Here is an 18,225-nt window from a genome sequence, read left to right on the forward strand (position 1 = left end):
TGATATCGTGAACCTGTAGGACGGTTGCTCTCCAGGAACAGGGCTGGAGAGCTCAGGTATAGATAACCTCGTACTACCATCCTGATATCGTGAACCTGTAGGACGGTTGCTCTCCATGAACAGGGTTGGAGAGCTCAGGTATAGATAACCTCATACTACCATCCTGATATCGTGAACCTGTAGGACGGTTGCTCTCCAGGAACAGGGCTGAAGAGCTCAGGTATAGATAACCTCGTACTACCATCCTGATATCGTGAACCTGTAGGACGGTTGCTCTCCATGAACAGGGTTGGAGAGCTCAGGTATAGATAACCTCGTACTACCATCCTGATATCGTGAACCTGTAGGACGGTTGCTCTCCAGGAACAGGGCTGGAGAGCTCAGGTATAGATAACCTCGTACTACCATCCTGATATCGTGAACCTGTAGGACGGTTGCTCTCCAGGAACAGGGCTGGAGAGCTCAGGTATAGATAACCTCATACTACCATCCTGATATCGTGAACCTGTAGGACGGTTGCTCTCCAGGAACAGGGCTGGAGAGCTCAGGTATAGATAACCTCGTACTACCATCCTGATATCGTGAACCTGTAGGACGGTTGCTCTCCAGGAACAGGGCTGGAGAGCTCAGGTATAGATAACCTCGTACTACCATCCTGATATCGTGAACCTGTAGGACGGTTTGCTCTCCAGGAACAGGGCTGGAGAGCTCAGGTATAGATAACCTCGTACTACCATCCTGATATCGTGAACCTGTAGGACGGTTGCTCTCCAGGAACAGGGCTGGAGAGCTCAGGTATAGATAACCTCGTACTACCATCCTGATATCGTGAACCTGTAGGACGGTTGCTCTCCAGGAACAGGGCTGGAGAGCTCAGGTATAGATAACCTCGTACTACCATCCTGATATCGTGAACCTGTAGGACGGTTGCTCTCCAGGAACAGGGCTGGAGAGCTCAGGTATAGATAACCTCGTACTACCATCCTGATATCGTGAACCTGTAGGACGGTTGCTCTCCAGGAATAGGGCTGGAGAGCTCAGGTATAGATAACCTCGTACTACCATCCTGATATCGTGAACCTGTAGGACGGTTGCTCTCCATGAACAGGGTTGGAGAGCTCAGGTATAGATAACCTCATACTACCATCCTGATATCGTGAACCTGTAGGACGGTTGCTCTCCAGGAACAGGGCTGGAGAGCTCAGGTATAGATAACCTCGTACTACCATCCTGATATCGTGAACATGTAGGACGGTTGCTCTCCCGGAACAGGGCTGGAGAGCTCAGGTATAGATAACCTCGTACTACCATCCTGATATCGTGAACCTGTAGGACGGTTGCTCTCCCGGAACAGGGCTGGAGAGCTCAGGTATAGATAACCTCGTACTACCATCCTGATATCGTGAACCTGTAGGACGGTTGCTCTCCAGGAACAGGGCTGGAGAGCTCAGGTATAGATAACCTCGTACTACCATCCTGATATCGTGAACCTGTAGGACGGTTGCTCTCCATGAACAGGGCTGGAGAGCTCAGGTATAGATAACCTCGTACTACCATCCTGATATCGTGAACCTGTAGGACGGTTGCTCTCCAGGAACAGGGCTGGAGAGCTCAGGTATAGATAACCTCGTACTACCATCCTGATATCTTGAGCTTAAATAAATATGTTTTGCTCGTAGCGAAACATACACTGAGTGTACAAAACATTAGGAACTTTCCATGACAGACTGACAAAGTGAATTCAGGTGAAAGCTATGATCCATAATTGATGTCAACTTTTTGATTTAACTAAGCAAGTCAGTTAAGAACAAATTCTTATTTACAAAGACGGCCTAGGAACAGTGGGTTAACTGCCTTGTTCAGGGGCAGAATGACAGATTTTTACTTTGTCAACTCAGGAATTTGATCTAGCAACCTTTCAGTTACTGGCCCAACACTCTAACCAGTAGGCTACCTGCCGGCTTCCTGCCATAAATCAGTGTAGATGAAGGGGAGGAGACACATTAAAGAAGGACCTTTAAGCCTTGAGACAATTGAGACATGTATTGTGTATGTGTGCCATTCAGAGGGTGAATGGGCAAGACAAAAGATTTAAGTGTCTTTGAACTGGGTTTGGTAGTAGGGGCCAGGCGCACCGATTTGAGTGTGTCAAGAACTGCAACGCTGCTTGGTTTCTCACGCCCAACAGTTTCCAGTGTGTATCAACAATGGTCCACCACCCAAACGATATCCAGCCTTCTTGACACAACAGTGGGAAGCATTGGAGTCAGTACGGGCCAGCATCCCTGTGGAACGCTTTCAACACTGTGTAGTCCATCCCACAATAACTTGAGGCTGATCTGAGGCCAAAGGAGGGTTCAAGTCAATATTAGGATGGTGTTCCTAATATTTTATACACTCAGAGTATTTATGTAAGCTTGCGAGATCATGCTAGTAATACAAGGCTACTGTATAAAGCACTAACTGAAAACTCCCCATGAACTCAGGCAATAACAACCTAGAGGAGTTAGTTACATCCCAGAGTGCCCTCCCCCTCTTCCCCCTCCCTTCTTCCCTCCCTCTCTCCCCTCCTCAGAGACGGCATGTGTTAGGGTCCCTAACGAGTGGTGCAGCGGTCTAAGGCACTGCGTCGCTGTGCAAGAAGTGTCACTACAGTCCCTGATTCAAATCCAGGCTGTATCACATCTGGCTGTGATTGGGAGTCCTATAGGGCAGCGCACGGGTTTGGCCGGGGTAGGCCGTCATTGTAAATAAGAATTTGTTCTTAACACACTTGCCTAGTTAAATGAAAGTTAAATAAATAGCTGACTTGTCCCACACTGTCTACCTTTCCTCCCTCTCCCTCCAAGTGTGTAGGTTTCCTACCTGACTTGTGGGCCCTCCTTAGGCAGGTCAGAGAGGCATTGAGCCGGGCACACTCCTCGTCGTTGGCTCCAAACTTCTCCATGGCCTCACACACCTCCTCATCACTCATCTCCAACAGCCCCTCTAGAGTCACATCGCCTGGACCCATCTCCTACAGAACACACATACAAGTAGCCTGGTCCCAGATCTGTTTGTGCTTCTGCCTACTTCATTGTCATGACGATTCCATCAGGAGTTGGCTAGAGAGCAGAAACAGACTGGCGCCCAGGCTAACACACGTGCGCCCAGGCTAACACACACAGAAATGGAGTTTGATACCCCTGGACCTGTATTTACCAATAGTATCAGAGAATGCTGATATAAGATCAGGTATTTTAGATTATACACTGAACTAAAATATAAACGCAACATGTAGAGTGTTGGTCCCATGTTTCATGACCTGATATAAAAGATCCCAGAAATGTTCCATACGCACAAAAATCTTATTTCTCTCAAATGTTGTGCACAAATGAGTTTATATCCATCACATAACACAATGCCACAGATTTCTCAAGTTTTGAGGGAGCATGCAATTGGCATTCTGACTGCAGCAATGTCCACCAGAGCTGTTGTCAGAGAATTGAATGTTAATTTCTCTACCATAATCCGCCTCCAACGTCATTTAAGAGAATTTGGCAGTACATCCAAATGGCCTCACAACTGCAGACCATGTGTATGGCGTCGTGTGGGTGAGCGGTTTGCTGATCTCAACGTTGTGAACAGAGTGTCCCATGGTGGCGGTGGGGTTATGGTATGGGCAGGCATAAGCTACGGACAACGAACACAATTTCATGTTATCGATAACAATTTAAAAGCACAAAAATACAGTGACGAGATCCTGAGGCCCATTGTGAGGCCCATTTTTTTAAGGTATCTGTGACCAACATATGCATATCTTTATTCGCAGTCATGTGAAATCCATAGATTAGGGCCTAATGAATTTACTTCAATTGACTGATTTCCTCATATGACATGTAACTCAGTAAAATCTTTGAAATTGTTGCGTTTATATTTTTGTTCGGTATATGAAATAAAAGATCATATGGCCAGGGAAGACAGAAACGTGCTCCCACACTTGTCTTTACTTACTAGCACTGACTTTGCTACTAGCTACTTATTTAGTTGTTTTTTTTGTTGCTTACTATGACTGACTGTGATATGTGGTTGTCTCACCTAGCTACCTTAAGACGAATGCACTAACTGTATGTGACTCTGGACAAGAGTGTCTAAACAGGGTTGGGGTCATAGACATGTTAGTCATTTAGCAGACGCTCTTATCCGTAGCGACTTGAAGTTAATGCATTCATCTTAATGAAGCTAGACAACCACATATCAGAGTTGCAGTAAGTAAAACTTTTCATCAATAAAAGTAGCTATGAGCAAAGTCAGTGCTAGTAACAACAATGCATGCTAGAGAGACAAGGTAGCACTCGAGAAGGTTCAGGAAGTGATGTGTTTTGGGCAAAGGAAGAAGACTACGTTGGGCTTATAGAAATTTAAAGTAATGTTTGTTTATGATGAGGTGTTAGTCCAATCCACCATCCTGGCCGCTCTTGTAAACAGGAAGTACACATAAAATTCAAATTCCAATCCTCTTCAAAGCTTTTCAATTTTCAAAGGAAAATGTGGAATTGAGAGTTGGAATTTCATTTACTTCCTGAAATGACTGGAATTGAAATGGAATTGACCCCAACACTGCTGCTAAATGACTAAAATGTTAATTTATAGTTTTCCCTTTACTTTAATTATCACTAATTTTGCAGACCATCGGCTATTTGTAAGAAGGTTTTACTCACAGTGATTGTGATACGTAGATGCAAATCAAAGTACCTCAGTGACCTCCTTCCTCAGGTTGACTATACGGAACCAGTGTCCCAGACGGGGGAAGTCCTGTAGCTCAGTGGTGTCCTCCTGTAAGGCCACTCTCACCTTACAGGACAGCTGGCGACTGAAGTACTTCACCAGCTTTCCCTGTAGGGGGAGACAGAGGGACATATGTGAGTTCGAGCTGGAGAAGCACAACCCAATTGTGTTACACAGCTATGGATGCAAGGACTCACAGTCTATATATTAAGAGAGCAGTGCTTTTCAAACCTCTCCTCTCGGCCCACAGATGTTTCACAATTTTTGTCCTGAAGTAGCACACCTAATTCACCTAGTCAAGTTGGCAATTCACCTAGTCAATTCACAACTTGACTAATTCACCTAGTCAATTCACAACTTGACTAATTCACCTAGTCAATTCACAACTTGACTAATTCGCCTAGTCGATTCACATTCTGATGAATTCACCTAGTCAAGTTGACAATTCACCTAGTCAATTCACATTCTGATGAATTCACCTAGTCAATTAACAACTTGACTAATTCACCTAGTCAATTCACAACTTGACTAATTCACCTAGTCAATTCACATTCTGATGAATTCACCTAGTCAAGTTGGCAATTCACCTAGTCAATTCACATCCTGATGAATTCACCTAGTCAAGTTGACAATTCACCTAGTCAATTCACAACTTGACTAATTCACCTAGTCAAGTTGACAATTCACCTAGTCAATTCACAACTTGACTAATTCACCTAGTCAAGTTGACAATTCACCTAGTCAATTCACAACTTGACTAATTCACCCTAGTCAAATTGACAATTCACCTAGTCAATTCACAACTTCACTAATTCACCTAGTCAATTCACAACTTCACTAATTCACCTAGTCAATTCAGAACTTGACTAATTCACCTTGTCAAGTTGGCAATTCACCTAGTCAAGTTGGCAAGTTTAATTAGGTGTGCTAGCTCTGGAATTGTTCAAATACTTGGAGTGGCTGGGAGTCCCGTTTGAAAAAGGCTGCATTAGAGCAAATATTTTGAAGATATACAATGTTTGTTTACAAAGACTCAAATTACCTACAATAAAAAATGACTTTCAATCTCATCATCTGTATTTTAAGGGCTCCAAGCTTAGAATGTTTTCAAAGTTTAGAAAGTTTAGAAAGTTTTAGAACACCTACTCATTCAAGGGTTTTCTTTATTTGTACTATTTTCTACATTGTAGAATAATAGTGAAGACATCAAAACTATGAAATAACACATATGGAATCATGTAGTTAACAGAAAAGTGTTAAACAAATCAAAATATATTTGAGATTTGAGATTCTTCAAAGCCACCCTTTGCCTTGATGACAGCTTTGCATGGTCTTGGCATTCTCTCAACCAGCTTCACCTGGAATGCTTTTCCAACAGTTTTGAAGGAGTTCCCACATATGCTGAGCACTTGTTGGCTGATTTTCCTTCACTCTGCAGTCCGACTCATCCAAAACCATCTCAATTTGGTTGAGGTCGGGGAATTGTGTAGGCCAGGTCTTCTGATGCAGGACTCCATCACTCTCCTTCTTGGTCAAATAGCCCTTACACAGCCTGGAGGTGTGTTGGGTCATTGTCCTGTTAAAAAAAGAAATGATAGTCCCACTAAGCGCAAACCAGATGGGATGGAGTATCACTGCAGAATACTGTGGTAGCCATGCTGGTTAAGTGTGCCTTGAATTCTAAATAAATCACTGACAGTGTCACCAGCAAAGCACCCCCACACCATCACACCTCCTCCATGCTTCACGGTGGGAACTACACATGCAAAGATAAACCGTTCACCTCATCTGTGTCTCACAAAGACACGGCGGTTGGAACAAAACTCTCAAAAATCAGACCAAAGGACATTGCTCATGTGGCTTGGCCCAAGAAAGTCTCTTCTTCAATGGGGCCCCTGTATGGTTGATCCTTTGTTTCTAGCTGTGATTTAGTCACTGGCTAGCCCAGTTAGCTAACTAGCAACCTCACTAGCAGAATGTCTGAGGTGAAATAAATGCTAACCAGCTAGTTAGCATAAGCTAACGCATGCTAGCATAGCTAGCTAGCCCCCAGTTAGCTAGCTTGCAACCTCACTAGCAGAAAGTCTGAGGGGAAATACATGCTATCCAGCTAGTTAGAATAAGCTAATAACCCCCAGTTAGCAGGATTAGGGTTAGGGGTCAGTGTTAAAATTGGGGCCAGGGTTGGAGTTAGTGTCAGAATAGGGGTTAGGGTTAGGTTAGTGTCAGAATAGGGGTTAGGGTTAGGCTAGTGTCAGAATAGGGGTTAGGGTTAGGTTAGTGTCAGAATAGGAGTTAGGGGTCAGTTATCCAATGTTCTAAAGATACTTGTAAAAAAATAAATTCTGATGAGAGTTTAAAAGAAAATATCTGATCGTGGTGGCTATGGCGAAAAGGCACTTTGTTGTGCCCTGAATGCTTTTGAAAATGGGCATGCATTAAGGCCTGCCATATGTTTTATTAAATAACAAAACATCTGTCAACTGTAGCCATTTATTTTCCTTTATAGTTTGTTACCCTAAACATGGTCATAATCCACCTTCAATTTTTTTCTCAAAACGTATTTGTTGTCAGCAAAGACATTGATCTTAGGGGGGCGTCTTACCCCATGTTACCCTATATAAAACAATTGGTAGCTGATTAGTATGATGTTGTATTGCACATTCATTTTACAATCTGCAATGTTTGAATTTCCAACTTTAATTACTGAACAAGTAATTAAATTATTGCAGCCAGCTAGCAGTCTAAATGGACGCCCTGCGACACCATGTATAGCTTCTTGACTAGCCGGCTACCACCCGGTTACTCAAGCCTGCACCAAAGAGGCTGCTGCCCTATTTACACAGACATGGAATCACTGGTCACTTTATTAATAATGTTTACATGCTGCTTTACTCATTTCATATGTATATACTGTATTCTATTCTACTGTACTTTGATCAATGCCACTCCGACATTGCTCGTCCTAATATTTATATATTTCTTAATTCCATTATTTCACTTTTATGTGTGTATTGTTGTGAATTGATAGATATTACTTCACTGTTTGAGCTAGGAACACAAGCATGTCACTTCACCCGCAATAACATCTGCTAAATATGTGTACGTGACCAATAACATTTGATTTGAAATGTTAGGCTTAAAATGAAGACAAAATATGTTTACAAATTAACTAGGGCTGGGCGAAAAATATCGAATTAATTCGAATGTATGTTTTTGCGCCTGTATCGCAGAATCTACTTTTTTTTGTATTTCTAGTTTTTATGAGCGTTTATGTCCACGTTTATGTTGTCTTTTTGAACTAGTCCCGTTCGCTCCTTCTATGCTGTTCACCTTCCCATTTACACCAGAGATCTGGATATAATGACGAGATGCTCATGTCTCCGCCCTAACAATGGGAGTCGTTGTCCCAAAGCCGGGAAGACAGGCGACAATAGGTTCAAAATAAGCGCATAGAAACGCATTGGTTTTATTTTGGACAGATTTTGGCGCGCTTCGCCTCTTTCTCCCAAGCCCCTCCCTCTACCACTCCCAACAACAAAGATGAGAGATCACTTCTTCCTCTCTGACAAATGTTTTCCACTTGCTATTTGCTTTTGAGGTTTGGTCCAACAGAATTGGTCATATGGACACCAACACACATTGAGACATTATTTTACTGTAATAGAGGAGAAGTTTACCTTTCTAACGATACCCTGTATGTTTGAACTCCTCAAATTTCGAACAGAGCAGACACTACTAAAACGGTATACCAATGAACATTCATTCTGGAAAATGAACGCTCAGTTTTTACGGTACCATGTATCTCCAGCAGCATTGTAGTCAAATAACTAATGTTGTACTAGCTATTTAGTCTGTTCATTGAATGTGCAATAAGTATGAAACAATTACATAAGGAATCGGCGACTCGTTCTCATTCTGAGAAATATTGTTGGCCACTTGATTTCAACATCTGAACAAAGCGGACAGGCTAGCATGCTGAACAAACCATTGGGAGACGGACAGAAGGGTGTGTTCATAACAATTCAACTGTTTTGCCTTGTTAACTGAATTCAGAACTTGTGAAATTATACCTAGATCCAAGTTGGCTAAACGTGATACTTACTAGCATGTGGGCTTGTGCTAGAGAGGTTGTGAGACTGGTGTTCATTTTCTATAATGCCTACTACATTATTAGTGAATGTGCATTATGCATGGTTCCGGTTAAATTGGTAACAAAAAAAATGGCATTTTTTATAGACAGACCTAATAGCCAGATCAGTAATTATTGCAACAACAAAAAAAGCAGCTACAACTATTTTGATAAAAATAATTAAACAATTAGTGGGTCATATGGTTGTGGAATGCATATATTCAGCCTAGGTATAACTTCACGAACTCTGAATTCATTCAATTATTTGCTGACTGTATTTGACCTTTAATTGTACAACAAAGCTTATTTAGAGAAAACATGTTTCAAAAAATGTAGATATATACACTACCGTTCAAAAGTTTGGGATCACTTAGAAATGTCCTTATTTTTTAAATGAAAAGCACTTTTTTTGTTAAAATAACATCAAATTGATCAGAAATACAGTGTAGACATTGTTAATGTTGTAAATGACAATTGTAGCTGGAAATGGCTGCGTTTTAATGGAATATCTACATAGGCGTACAAAGGCCCATTATCAGTGTAACCGATGTGAAATGGCTAGTTAGTTAGCGGTGGTGCGCGCTAATAGCGTTTCAATCAGTGATGTCACTCGCTTTGAGACTTGAAGTAGGGTTTCCCCTTGCATTGCAAGGGCCGCGGCTTTTGTGGCGCGATGGGTAACGATGCTTCGTGGGGTGTCAGTTGTTGATGTGTGCAAGGGTCCCTGGTTCGAGCCCAGGTTGGGGCGAAGAGAGGGACGGAACCCACACTGTTACATCAGCGGCTGATTTTTAATGGAATATCTACAGTGGAGGAAAAACGTATTTGATCCCCTGCTGATTTTGTACGTTTGCCCACTGATAAAGAAAGGATCAGTCTATAATTTCAATGGTAGGTTTATTTGAACAGTGAGAGACAGAATAACAACAAAAATATCCAGAAAAACGCATGTCAAAAATGTTAGAAAATGATTTGCATTTTAATGAGGGAAATAAGTATTTCTGGCTCCCAGGTGTCTTTTATACAGATAACGAGGTGAGATTAGGAGCACATTCATAAAGGGAGTTCTCCTAACCGCAGCTTGTTACCTGTAAAAAAAGACACCTGTCCACAGAAGCAATCAATCAATCAGATTCCAAACTCTCCACCATGGCCAAGACCAAAGAGCTCTCCAAGGATGTCAGGGACAAGATTGTAGACCTACACAAGGCTGGAATGGGCTACAAGACCATCGCCAAGCAGCTTGGCGAGAAGGTGACAACAGTTGGTGCGATTATTCGCAAATGGAAGAAACACAAAAGAACTGTCAATATCCCTCGGCCTGGGGCTCCATGCAAGATCTCACCTCGTGGGGTTGCAATGATCATGAGAACGGTGAGGAATCAGCCCAGAACTACACGGGAGGATCTTGTCAATGATCTCAAGGCAGCTGGGACCATAGTCACCAAGAAAACAATTGGTAACACACTACGCTGTGAAGGACTGAAATCCTGCAGCGCCCGCAAGGTCCCCCTGCTCAAGAATACATATACATGCCCGTCTGAAGTTTGCCAATGAACATCTGAATGATTCAGAGGACAACTGATGAAAGTGTTGTGGTCAGATGAGACCAAAATGGAGCTCTTTGGCATCAACTCAACTCGCCGTGTTTGGAGGAGGAGGAATGTTGCCTAAGAACACCCTCTCCACCGTCAAACATGGAGGTGGAAACATTATGCTTTGGGGGTGTTTTTCTGCTAAGGGGACAGGACAACTTCACCGCATCAAAGGGACAATGGATGGGGCCATGTACCGTCAAGTCTTGGGTGAGAACATCCTTCCCTCAGCCAGGGCATTGAAAATGGGTCGTGGATGGGTATTCCAGCATGACAATGACCCAAAACACACAGCCAAGGCAACAAAGGAGTGGCTCAAGAAGAAGCACATTAAGGTCCTGGAGTGGCCTAGCCAGTCTCCAGACCTTAATCACATAGAAAATCTGTGGAGGGAGCTGAAGGTTCGAGTTGCCAAACGTCAGCCTCAAAACCTTAATGACTTGGAGAAGATCTGCAAAGAGGAGTGGGACAAAATCCCTCCTGAGATGTGTGCAAACCTGGTGGCCAACTACAAGAAACATCTGACCTCTGTGATTGCCAACAAGGGTTTTGCCACCAAGTACTAAGTCATGTTTTGCAGAGGGGTCAAATACTTATTTCCCTCATTAAAATGCAAATCCTTTTATAACATTTTTGACATGTGTTTTTCAGGATTTTTTTGTTGTTATTCTTTCTCACTGTTCAAATAAACCTACCATTAAAATTATAGACTCATCATTTCTTTGTAAGTGGGCAAACGTACAAAATCAGCAGGGGATCAAATACTTTTTTCCCCCACTGTACATAGGCGTACAGAGGCCCATTTTCAGCAACCATCACTCCTGTGTTCCAATGGCACGTTGTGTTAGCTATTCCAAGTTTATCATTTTAAAAGGCTAATTGATCATTAGAAAACCCTTTTGCCATTATGTTAGCACAGCTGAAAACTGTTGTTACTGATTAAAGAAGCAATAAAACTGGCCTTCTTTAGACTAGTTGAGTATCTGGAGCTTCAGCATTTGTGGGTTCGATTACAGGCTCAAAATGGCCTGTAATTGAATGGCCTGTAGATTATTCTTGTTCTGAGAACTAAAGGCTATTCCATGTGAGAAATTGCCAAGAAAATGAATATCTCGTACAACACTGTGTACTACTCCCTTCACAGAACAGCGCAAATTGGCTCTAACCAGAATAGAAAGAGGAGTGAGAGGCCCCGGTGCACAACTGAGCAAGAGGACAAGTACATTAGAATGTCTAGTTTGAGAAACAGATGCCTCACAAATCCTCAAATGGCAGCTTCATTAAATAGTACCCGCAAAACACCAGTCTCAACGTCAACAGTGAAGAGGCAACTCCAGGATGCTGGCCAGAACAAGAATAGACTGACGAGTTTCAGAAGAAAGTTCTTTGTTTCTGGCCATTTTGAGCCTGTAATCAAACCCACAAATGCTGATGCTCCAGATACTAGTCTAAAGAAGGTCAGTTTTATTGCTTCTTTAATCAGTAACAACAGTTTTCAGATGTGCTAACATAATTGCAAAAGGTTTTTCTAATGATCAATTAGTCTTTTAAAATGATAAACTTGGATTAGCTAACACAATGTGCCATTGGAACACAGGAGTGATGGTTGCTGATAGTGGGCCTCTGTATGCCTAATATTCCATAAAAAATCAGCCGTTTCCAGCTACAATAGTCATTTACAACATTAACAATGTCTACATAGCCTAGTGGTTAGAGCGTTGGGCCAGTAACTGAAAGGTTGCTAGATTGAATCCCTAAGATGACAAGGTAAAAATCTGTCGTTCTGCCCCTGAACAAGGCAGTTAACCCACTGTTCCTAGGCTGTCATTGTAAATAAGAATTTGTTCTTAACTGACTTGCCTAGTTAAATAAAGGTAAAAAAATATGCTGTATTTCTGATAAATTTGGTGTTGTTTTGATACACAGAAAAAATTGCTTTTCTTTCAAAAACAAGGAAATCTCTAAGTGACCCCAAACTTTGAACGGGAGTGTATATATATATATAGTGAATCGCCCATAAGTTTACTTTACAGCCCTATTCTAAAATAGCTAGTTTTTTTTTCTCATTGCTTTGTCATATGAGTGCTCTCTCTGGCAGCAAGTTTTCATCAAATATCTCTCTGTACTTCGTCCGTTCATCTTTCCCTCGATCCTGACTAGTCTCCCAGTCCCTGCTGCTGAAAAACATCCCCACAGCATGATGCAGCCACCAACATGTTTCATCGTAGGGATGGTGCCAGGTTTCCTCCAGATGTGACACTTGCCATTCAGGCCAAAGAGTTCAATCTTGGTTTCATCAGACCAGAGAATCTTGTTTCTCATGGTCACAGAGAGCGCGCTGACATGTGCCTTTTACTGAGGAGTGGCTTCCGTCTGGCCACTCTACCATAAAGGCCTGATTGGTGGAGTGCTGCAGAGATGGTTGTCCTTCTGGAAGGTTCTCCCATCTCCACAAAGGAACTCTGGAGCTCTGTCAAAGTGACCATCGGGTTCTTGGTCACCTCCCTGACTAAGGCCCTTCGCTCCCTTTTTGGTACTCTTCCCCAGATCTGTGCCTTCGACACAATCCTGTCTCTGAGCTCTACGGACAATTCCTTCTACCTCATGTCTTGATTTTTGCTCTGACATGCACTGTCAACTGTGGGACCTAATATAGACAGGTGTGTGCCTTTACAAATCATGTCCAATCAATTGAATTTACCACAGGTGGACTCCAAGTTGTAGAAACATCTCAAGGACCTGTTTTGGCTTTGACATTATGGGGTATTGTGTGTCGATTGATGAGGATATGTTGTTTTTTTAAATCCATTTTAGAATAAGGCTGTGACTTAACAAAATGTGGAAAAAGGGAAGGGGTCTGAATACTTTCAGAACTCGGACTAGGTCCAATACAGCTCATTTAATCAAGGGGTGAATGGCAAACAGTGGGTCAGTACAGTACAGTAGCATCTAATGCAACCAGAGAAGCAAAGGTAAGCACTGGTTTGTGTGGAAGTTGTTGTCTTTCCACACTGGTGCTAGTGAGTGTGTTTTTTGAGCCGAAGGTTATGGTTACCATTGGGGTGTGGAGAGCTGATATTTGACCTGCTTCCATGGTAGGGTCAGAAATGTTTTGTCTGCACTAGGGAAAAGGTGTTGGCCATTGTAACTAGGGAAAAGGTGTTGGTCATTGTAACCAGGGAAAAGGTGTCGGTCATTGTAACTAGGGAAAAGGATCAATTAAGGCGTATTGCATTGTAGAGTACTGTATGTTCTGTTTAACAACAGTTAAACTGTCCCTCAACAAGTATTGCACAGTAAGTCAAGACAGCTCTTTTGTGCAAAAATTGGCAAATCAAAGTGAACCCAAAATTCCTCATGTTCCTCATATTGAATTTCTCCCTCATAATAACCTGTGATATAAGAACACACTTTTCAATGTCTTGAACTGTGCAGGGGGACATTTTACAAACAAAGTCATATATCACAGTTGCAATGGTCAGACGCTTTCACATTCGAAAATAGTTGTTTCTATAATATTGCATATGTCTGTGTAACACAGGACTTTGTTGGAGATGCAACAAGTGCAGCAAGTAAAAAATCATGAATAAACTATGGGGTGCAACGAGTGCATGATTCTACTATAAGTGCAACGTTACCTGCCAATGAAGCCAGAAACCTGATCCGGCCTGGAGAAGACAAGTTAAAGGGGCAATCTGCAGTTCAAACAATACCAAAGATGATGTCCCACCACTGTTAGTGTAAAAAGCTAAGGGGTAGGCTGCAGAAATGTAACTGTCAAATTCATAGACAAACAAAAGTTTAGATGCAAGGATTGACCATCCATGATATCATGATATTTTAACCATGTTTTGAGGCTATACTGTGTTTGTTTACATTACATTGTTTACAAACATTGGAGTAAAACAAGTTTCTATTTTGGGTTCTGATGGAATACAACAGTTGAACTAATCTCGTGAGGCATTTCTAAATGATATTCTTCAAGAATCAATGGTTATATTTCATTCATTTAAAAGTCAAAAATGGATGTACCTATTGCAGATTGCACCTTTAAATGTATCTAATCTAAAGGCCTTGTCCAAAATACTCAATCAATAAATGAAATGTATTAAAATTGTTTTTACATCAACAGCCTGACCCATGCCATGGCTAAAATCTGTGAGAGGCAACTGCTTGACCATGTTTGGCCCTCCATGAATACATTATAACAACATGCTAATATAATGCTATTAAAACTACACAGGAAGAAGAGCAACATAATGTAAAATGTTACCAAATATGACTGCCCAATCGTCTAGTACTGTGCCCTCTGCCTCAGAAGGCCCAAACAGTGTGCATGACAGCATGTGCAAACATACAGCAAACCTACCACCTAACTTAACAGGGCCATAAGGCCACATGTCAATGGCAGACATGTCTTTTTAGAGTTTGAGTGCAGCCATGTTTTTCCTGACTGAAGATGCTGTACCTGCATGACACAGCACAGTTTCCCTGAGTCAAACTATTAGGCGTCCATTTCAAAGTGGTGTTTTTGGTTGGTAGCTAGGGAGTGAGGAACGATACACTGTGTGTGAACATTTGTTAGATCAAATAATTGTAACATGGGGAATCTATTCAGCATGTTCTATTCACCCAAACAGGTAGACTATTAAGTTAACAAGTGGCCATAATCTAGTGTAGTCCTAGCTATAGGGCCTAATCTAGTGTAGTCCTAGCTATAGGGCCTAATGTAGTGTAGTCCTAGCTTTAGGGCCTAATGTAGTGTAGTCCTAGCTATAGGGCCTAATGTAGTGTAGTCCTAGCTTTAGGGCCTAATGTAGTGTAGTCCTAGCTATAGGGCCTAATCTAGTGTAGTCCTAGCTATAGGGCCTAATGTAGTGTTTGTTTTCAATCTACTCTCTGAAATTCAATTCAACTCAAGCATCTAGGCCTACTTATCCCTTAAAATTACGAAATATTATAAAATGGTGTGCCTATATATATATATATCAAGTCCATATGAGAGGCATAGATGTGGATTTTTTTCCTTGTATCAGTGGGAAAACTACATGATTGAGTAAATGAATAAACAAACAGTATATAGAGGCCTGCTATTCCTCCAGCTGTGGCTACTAAAACTTCATTGTACATCTATTACAGGCCTATGTCATCTCATCATGTTGAGGATAATGATGGTGCCCTTTTTTACTCACACATCATCAAGTCCCATCACATCGGACCTCTGTTTACATGTCTTCCGTTTAAAATCACCCGCCTGTGTAACATACACAGGAATCTCTGTGTGGTTTAAACCATTTAGGGCCTAAGTGCACCTGAAATGTACCCATAGTATCCAGACCCCATTTTATTCATTTGGCAAACAAATCTATGTTTTGATACAAAAAAACAAAAAAAACATTACACTGTCTTTGGATAACATCATGTCCATTACATAACGCAATTTATGGAATACCCTGTGGGCCAATTAAATCGGATCTCAATTTCACTAATACACACTTGCATAACAGTTGTTGCAATCTAGTTGATGATATGCAGAGCATATTACTGATGATGATGATGATGATGATGAGAATGATGCTGAATCGTAAACAGAAAGTGTTTAGGCCTCAACGTTCTCAGGGAGAATTCTGATGGAGAAGAGTTCGAAAGCTGAATAAACCACCTTCTTTTCACCACATGCAGAATGCGCAAGCCCACAACAGCCTGCTCACTGCAGCTAGCTTTTTCTTCATTTATTACACTGCATAAAACACATCTTGGCTGTATAACTTAAGGGGGAAAAAACAGTATTCCAATGATATAGTCAACAATTTTAACGACATCGAATAATGTACATTGATGTTGATATAGGCTATGATAGACGTGACAACCAACCCAGCAGTGATTTTGATCAAAATGCATGATTAGCAGCCTCAGCGCAGCCGTAGCCTTTTTCATTCTACGGAATTGGTGCTTTTGCTTACCTCCAGCGTTCGTATTTCTTTCTGTGTCAAGTCGTTAGATGTGGCACATTTGGTCCTCAATCCCTCCAAGCTGGAAATGCTTATGTCTATCATATTTTGCACCAACTCGCACTGCTGCAAGGCTTTTTGCAAACTCAGATGCTGCTCGTCGCTTTTTGTCATATTCTTCTCGTCCATTGCTTGCGAGCAGTGGTCGTTTTTTGATGTGTACTTCAACAACAAAAAATCTACTCAGAAAATAAAGGTGGAAAAAACTCCATGTAATAAAGCGACCTGCAAAACGCCAGCAAACGTGGTGGTATATTCTGTTATGTACATTGGTTTACAGATGAGATGTGATGTGATCTATGTGAAAGGCGACTCCATTGCAATAGTCCTTGTATTTCCTGGTGGTGGTTCATCAAGGTGTTTCTGATTGAACCTGGTACTGATGCTGAGGGCTATATCATCAAACACAATATGCAGATAGCGTAGGCTACCTCCACAACACAAACAAAAATCAAGCCTCAGCTAATAAATCCATTGAGCGTTGTTTATTCATTTCAAATAAAAAACCAACGCATAATAATAACATAAACGGATCCATTAAATGAAAGCATCGTCATATAATAATTTTAAAGGTGATGCTGTGTGGATTGGGTACAGGTACTCCCCGTCTCCCTTCGCTCCCACCACCACACCGACATGTTTCCAGTCAATCAAATCTACAGCAAGGGGATCGCATCGCCCACGGAAGCAGCGGGAGGAGAGGCACCACCGCGGAGTGATGCTGCGTGGGGGAGGAGTTATCGCGAGATTATGTGCATCAGTGCAGTGAGAGTGAGTTCACTGTTTGAACTCCGTTATCGATATGCTCCATCATCAGCATTTTAACGTGTTATCGGGACTTTTTACACATTTTGTTAAATTACAGCCTTATTCTAAAATGGATTAAGATTAGATCCCCTCACCAATCTACACACAATAACCGATATTGACAAAGCAGAAGCATGTTTTTATAAATAGAAAATGTAAATATCACATTTACTTAAGTAAAGTACATCAGTATTCATGTAAAAGTACTCAGTATTTTGTTGAAGCACCTTTGAAAGCAATTACAGCCTTGAGTCTTCTTCAGCTATGTTCAGGTCCCCCCCAGAGATGTTCAATCAGGTTCAAGTCCAGGCTCTGGCTGGGCCACTCAAGGACATTCAGAAACTTGCACCGAAGCCACTCCTGCGTTGTCTTTGCTGTGCGCTTAGGGTTGTTGTCCTGTTGGAAGGTCCTGAGTGCAATGGAGCAGGTTTTCATCAAGGATCTCTCTGTACTTCACTCCGTTCATCTTTCCCTCGATCCTGACTAGTCTCCCAGTCCCTGCCGCTGAAAAACATCCCCACAGCATGATGCTGCCACCATGCTTCACCATAGGGATGGTGCCAGGTTTTCTCCAGATGTGATGCTTGGCATTCGGGCCAAAATGTTCAATCTTGGTTTCATCAGAGCAGAGAATGTTGTTTCTCATGGTCTGAGAGTCTTTAGGTGACTTTTGACAAACTCCAAGTGGGCTGTCATGTTCCTTTTACTGAGGAGTGGCTTCTGTCTGGCCACTCCACCATAAAGGCCTGATTGGTGGAGTGCTGAAGAGATGGTTGTCCTTCTGGAAGTTTCTCCCATCTCCACAGAGGAACTCTGGAGCTCTGTCAAAGTGACCATTGGGTTCTTGGTCACCTCCCTGACCAAGACCCTTTTTCCCCCGATTGCTTAGTTTGGCCGGGCGGCCAGCTCTAGG

The 18,225-nt window shown here is 42.1% G+C and overlaps 1 protein-coding gene across 1 annotated transcript in view; it reads right to left on the reverse strand.

The window, feature by feature from the left end:
• LOC106579819 (kinase suppressor of Ras 2) overlaps positions 1-17,173 on the reverse strand; it is a 123,113-nt gene extending 105,940 nt beyond the window's left edge. The window contains 3 exon segments of the mRNA XM_014160020.2: positions 2,866-3,016; positions 4,735-4,875; positions 16,458-17,173. Coding sequence (XP_014015495.2) covers positions 2,866-3,016; positions 4,735-4,875; positions 16,458-16,634 — 469 coding nt within the window. The 5' untranslated portion in view covers positions 16,635-17,173.
• Positions 17,174-18,225: the final 1,052 nt, after the last annotated feature.

Source organism: Salmo salar, chromosome ssa20, assembly GCF_905237065.1.
Source record: "Salmo salar chromosome ssa20, Ssal_v3.1, whole genome shotgun sequence".
In the NCBI taxonomy this organism is placed as follows: Eukaryota; Metazoa; Chordata; class Actinopteri; order Salmoniformes; family Salmonidae; genus Salmo; species Salmo salar.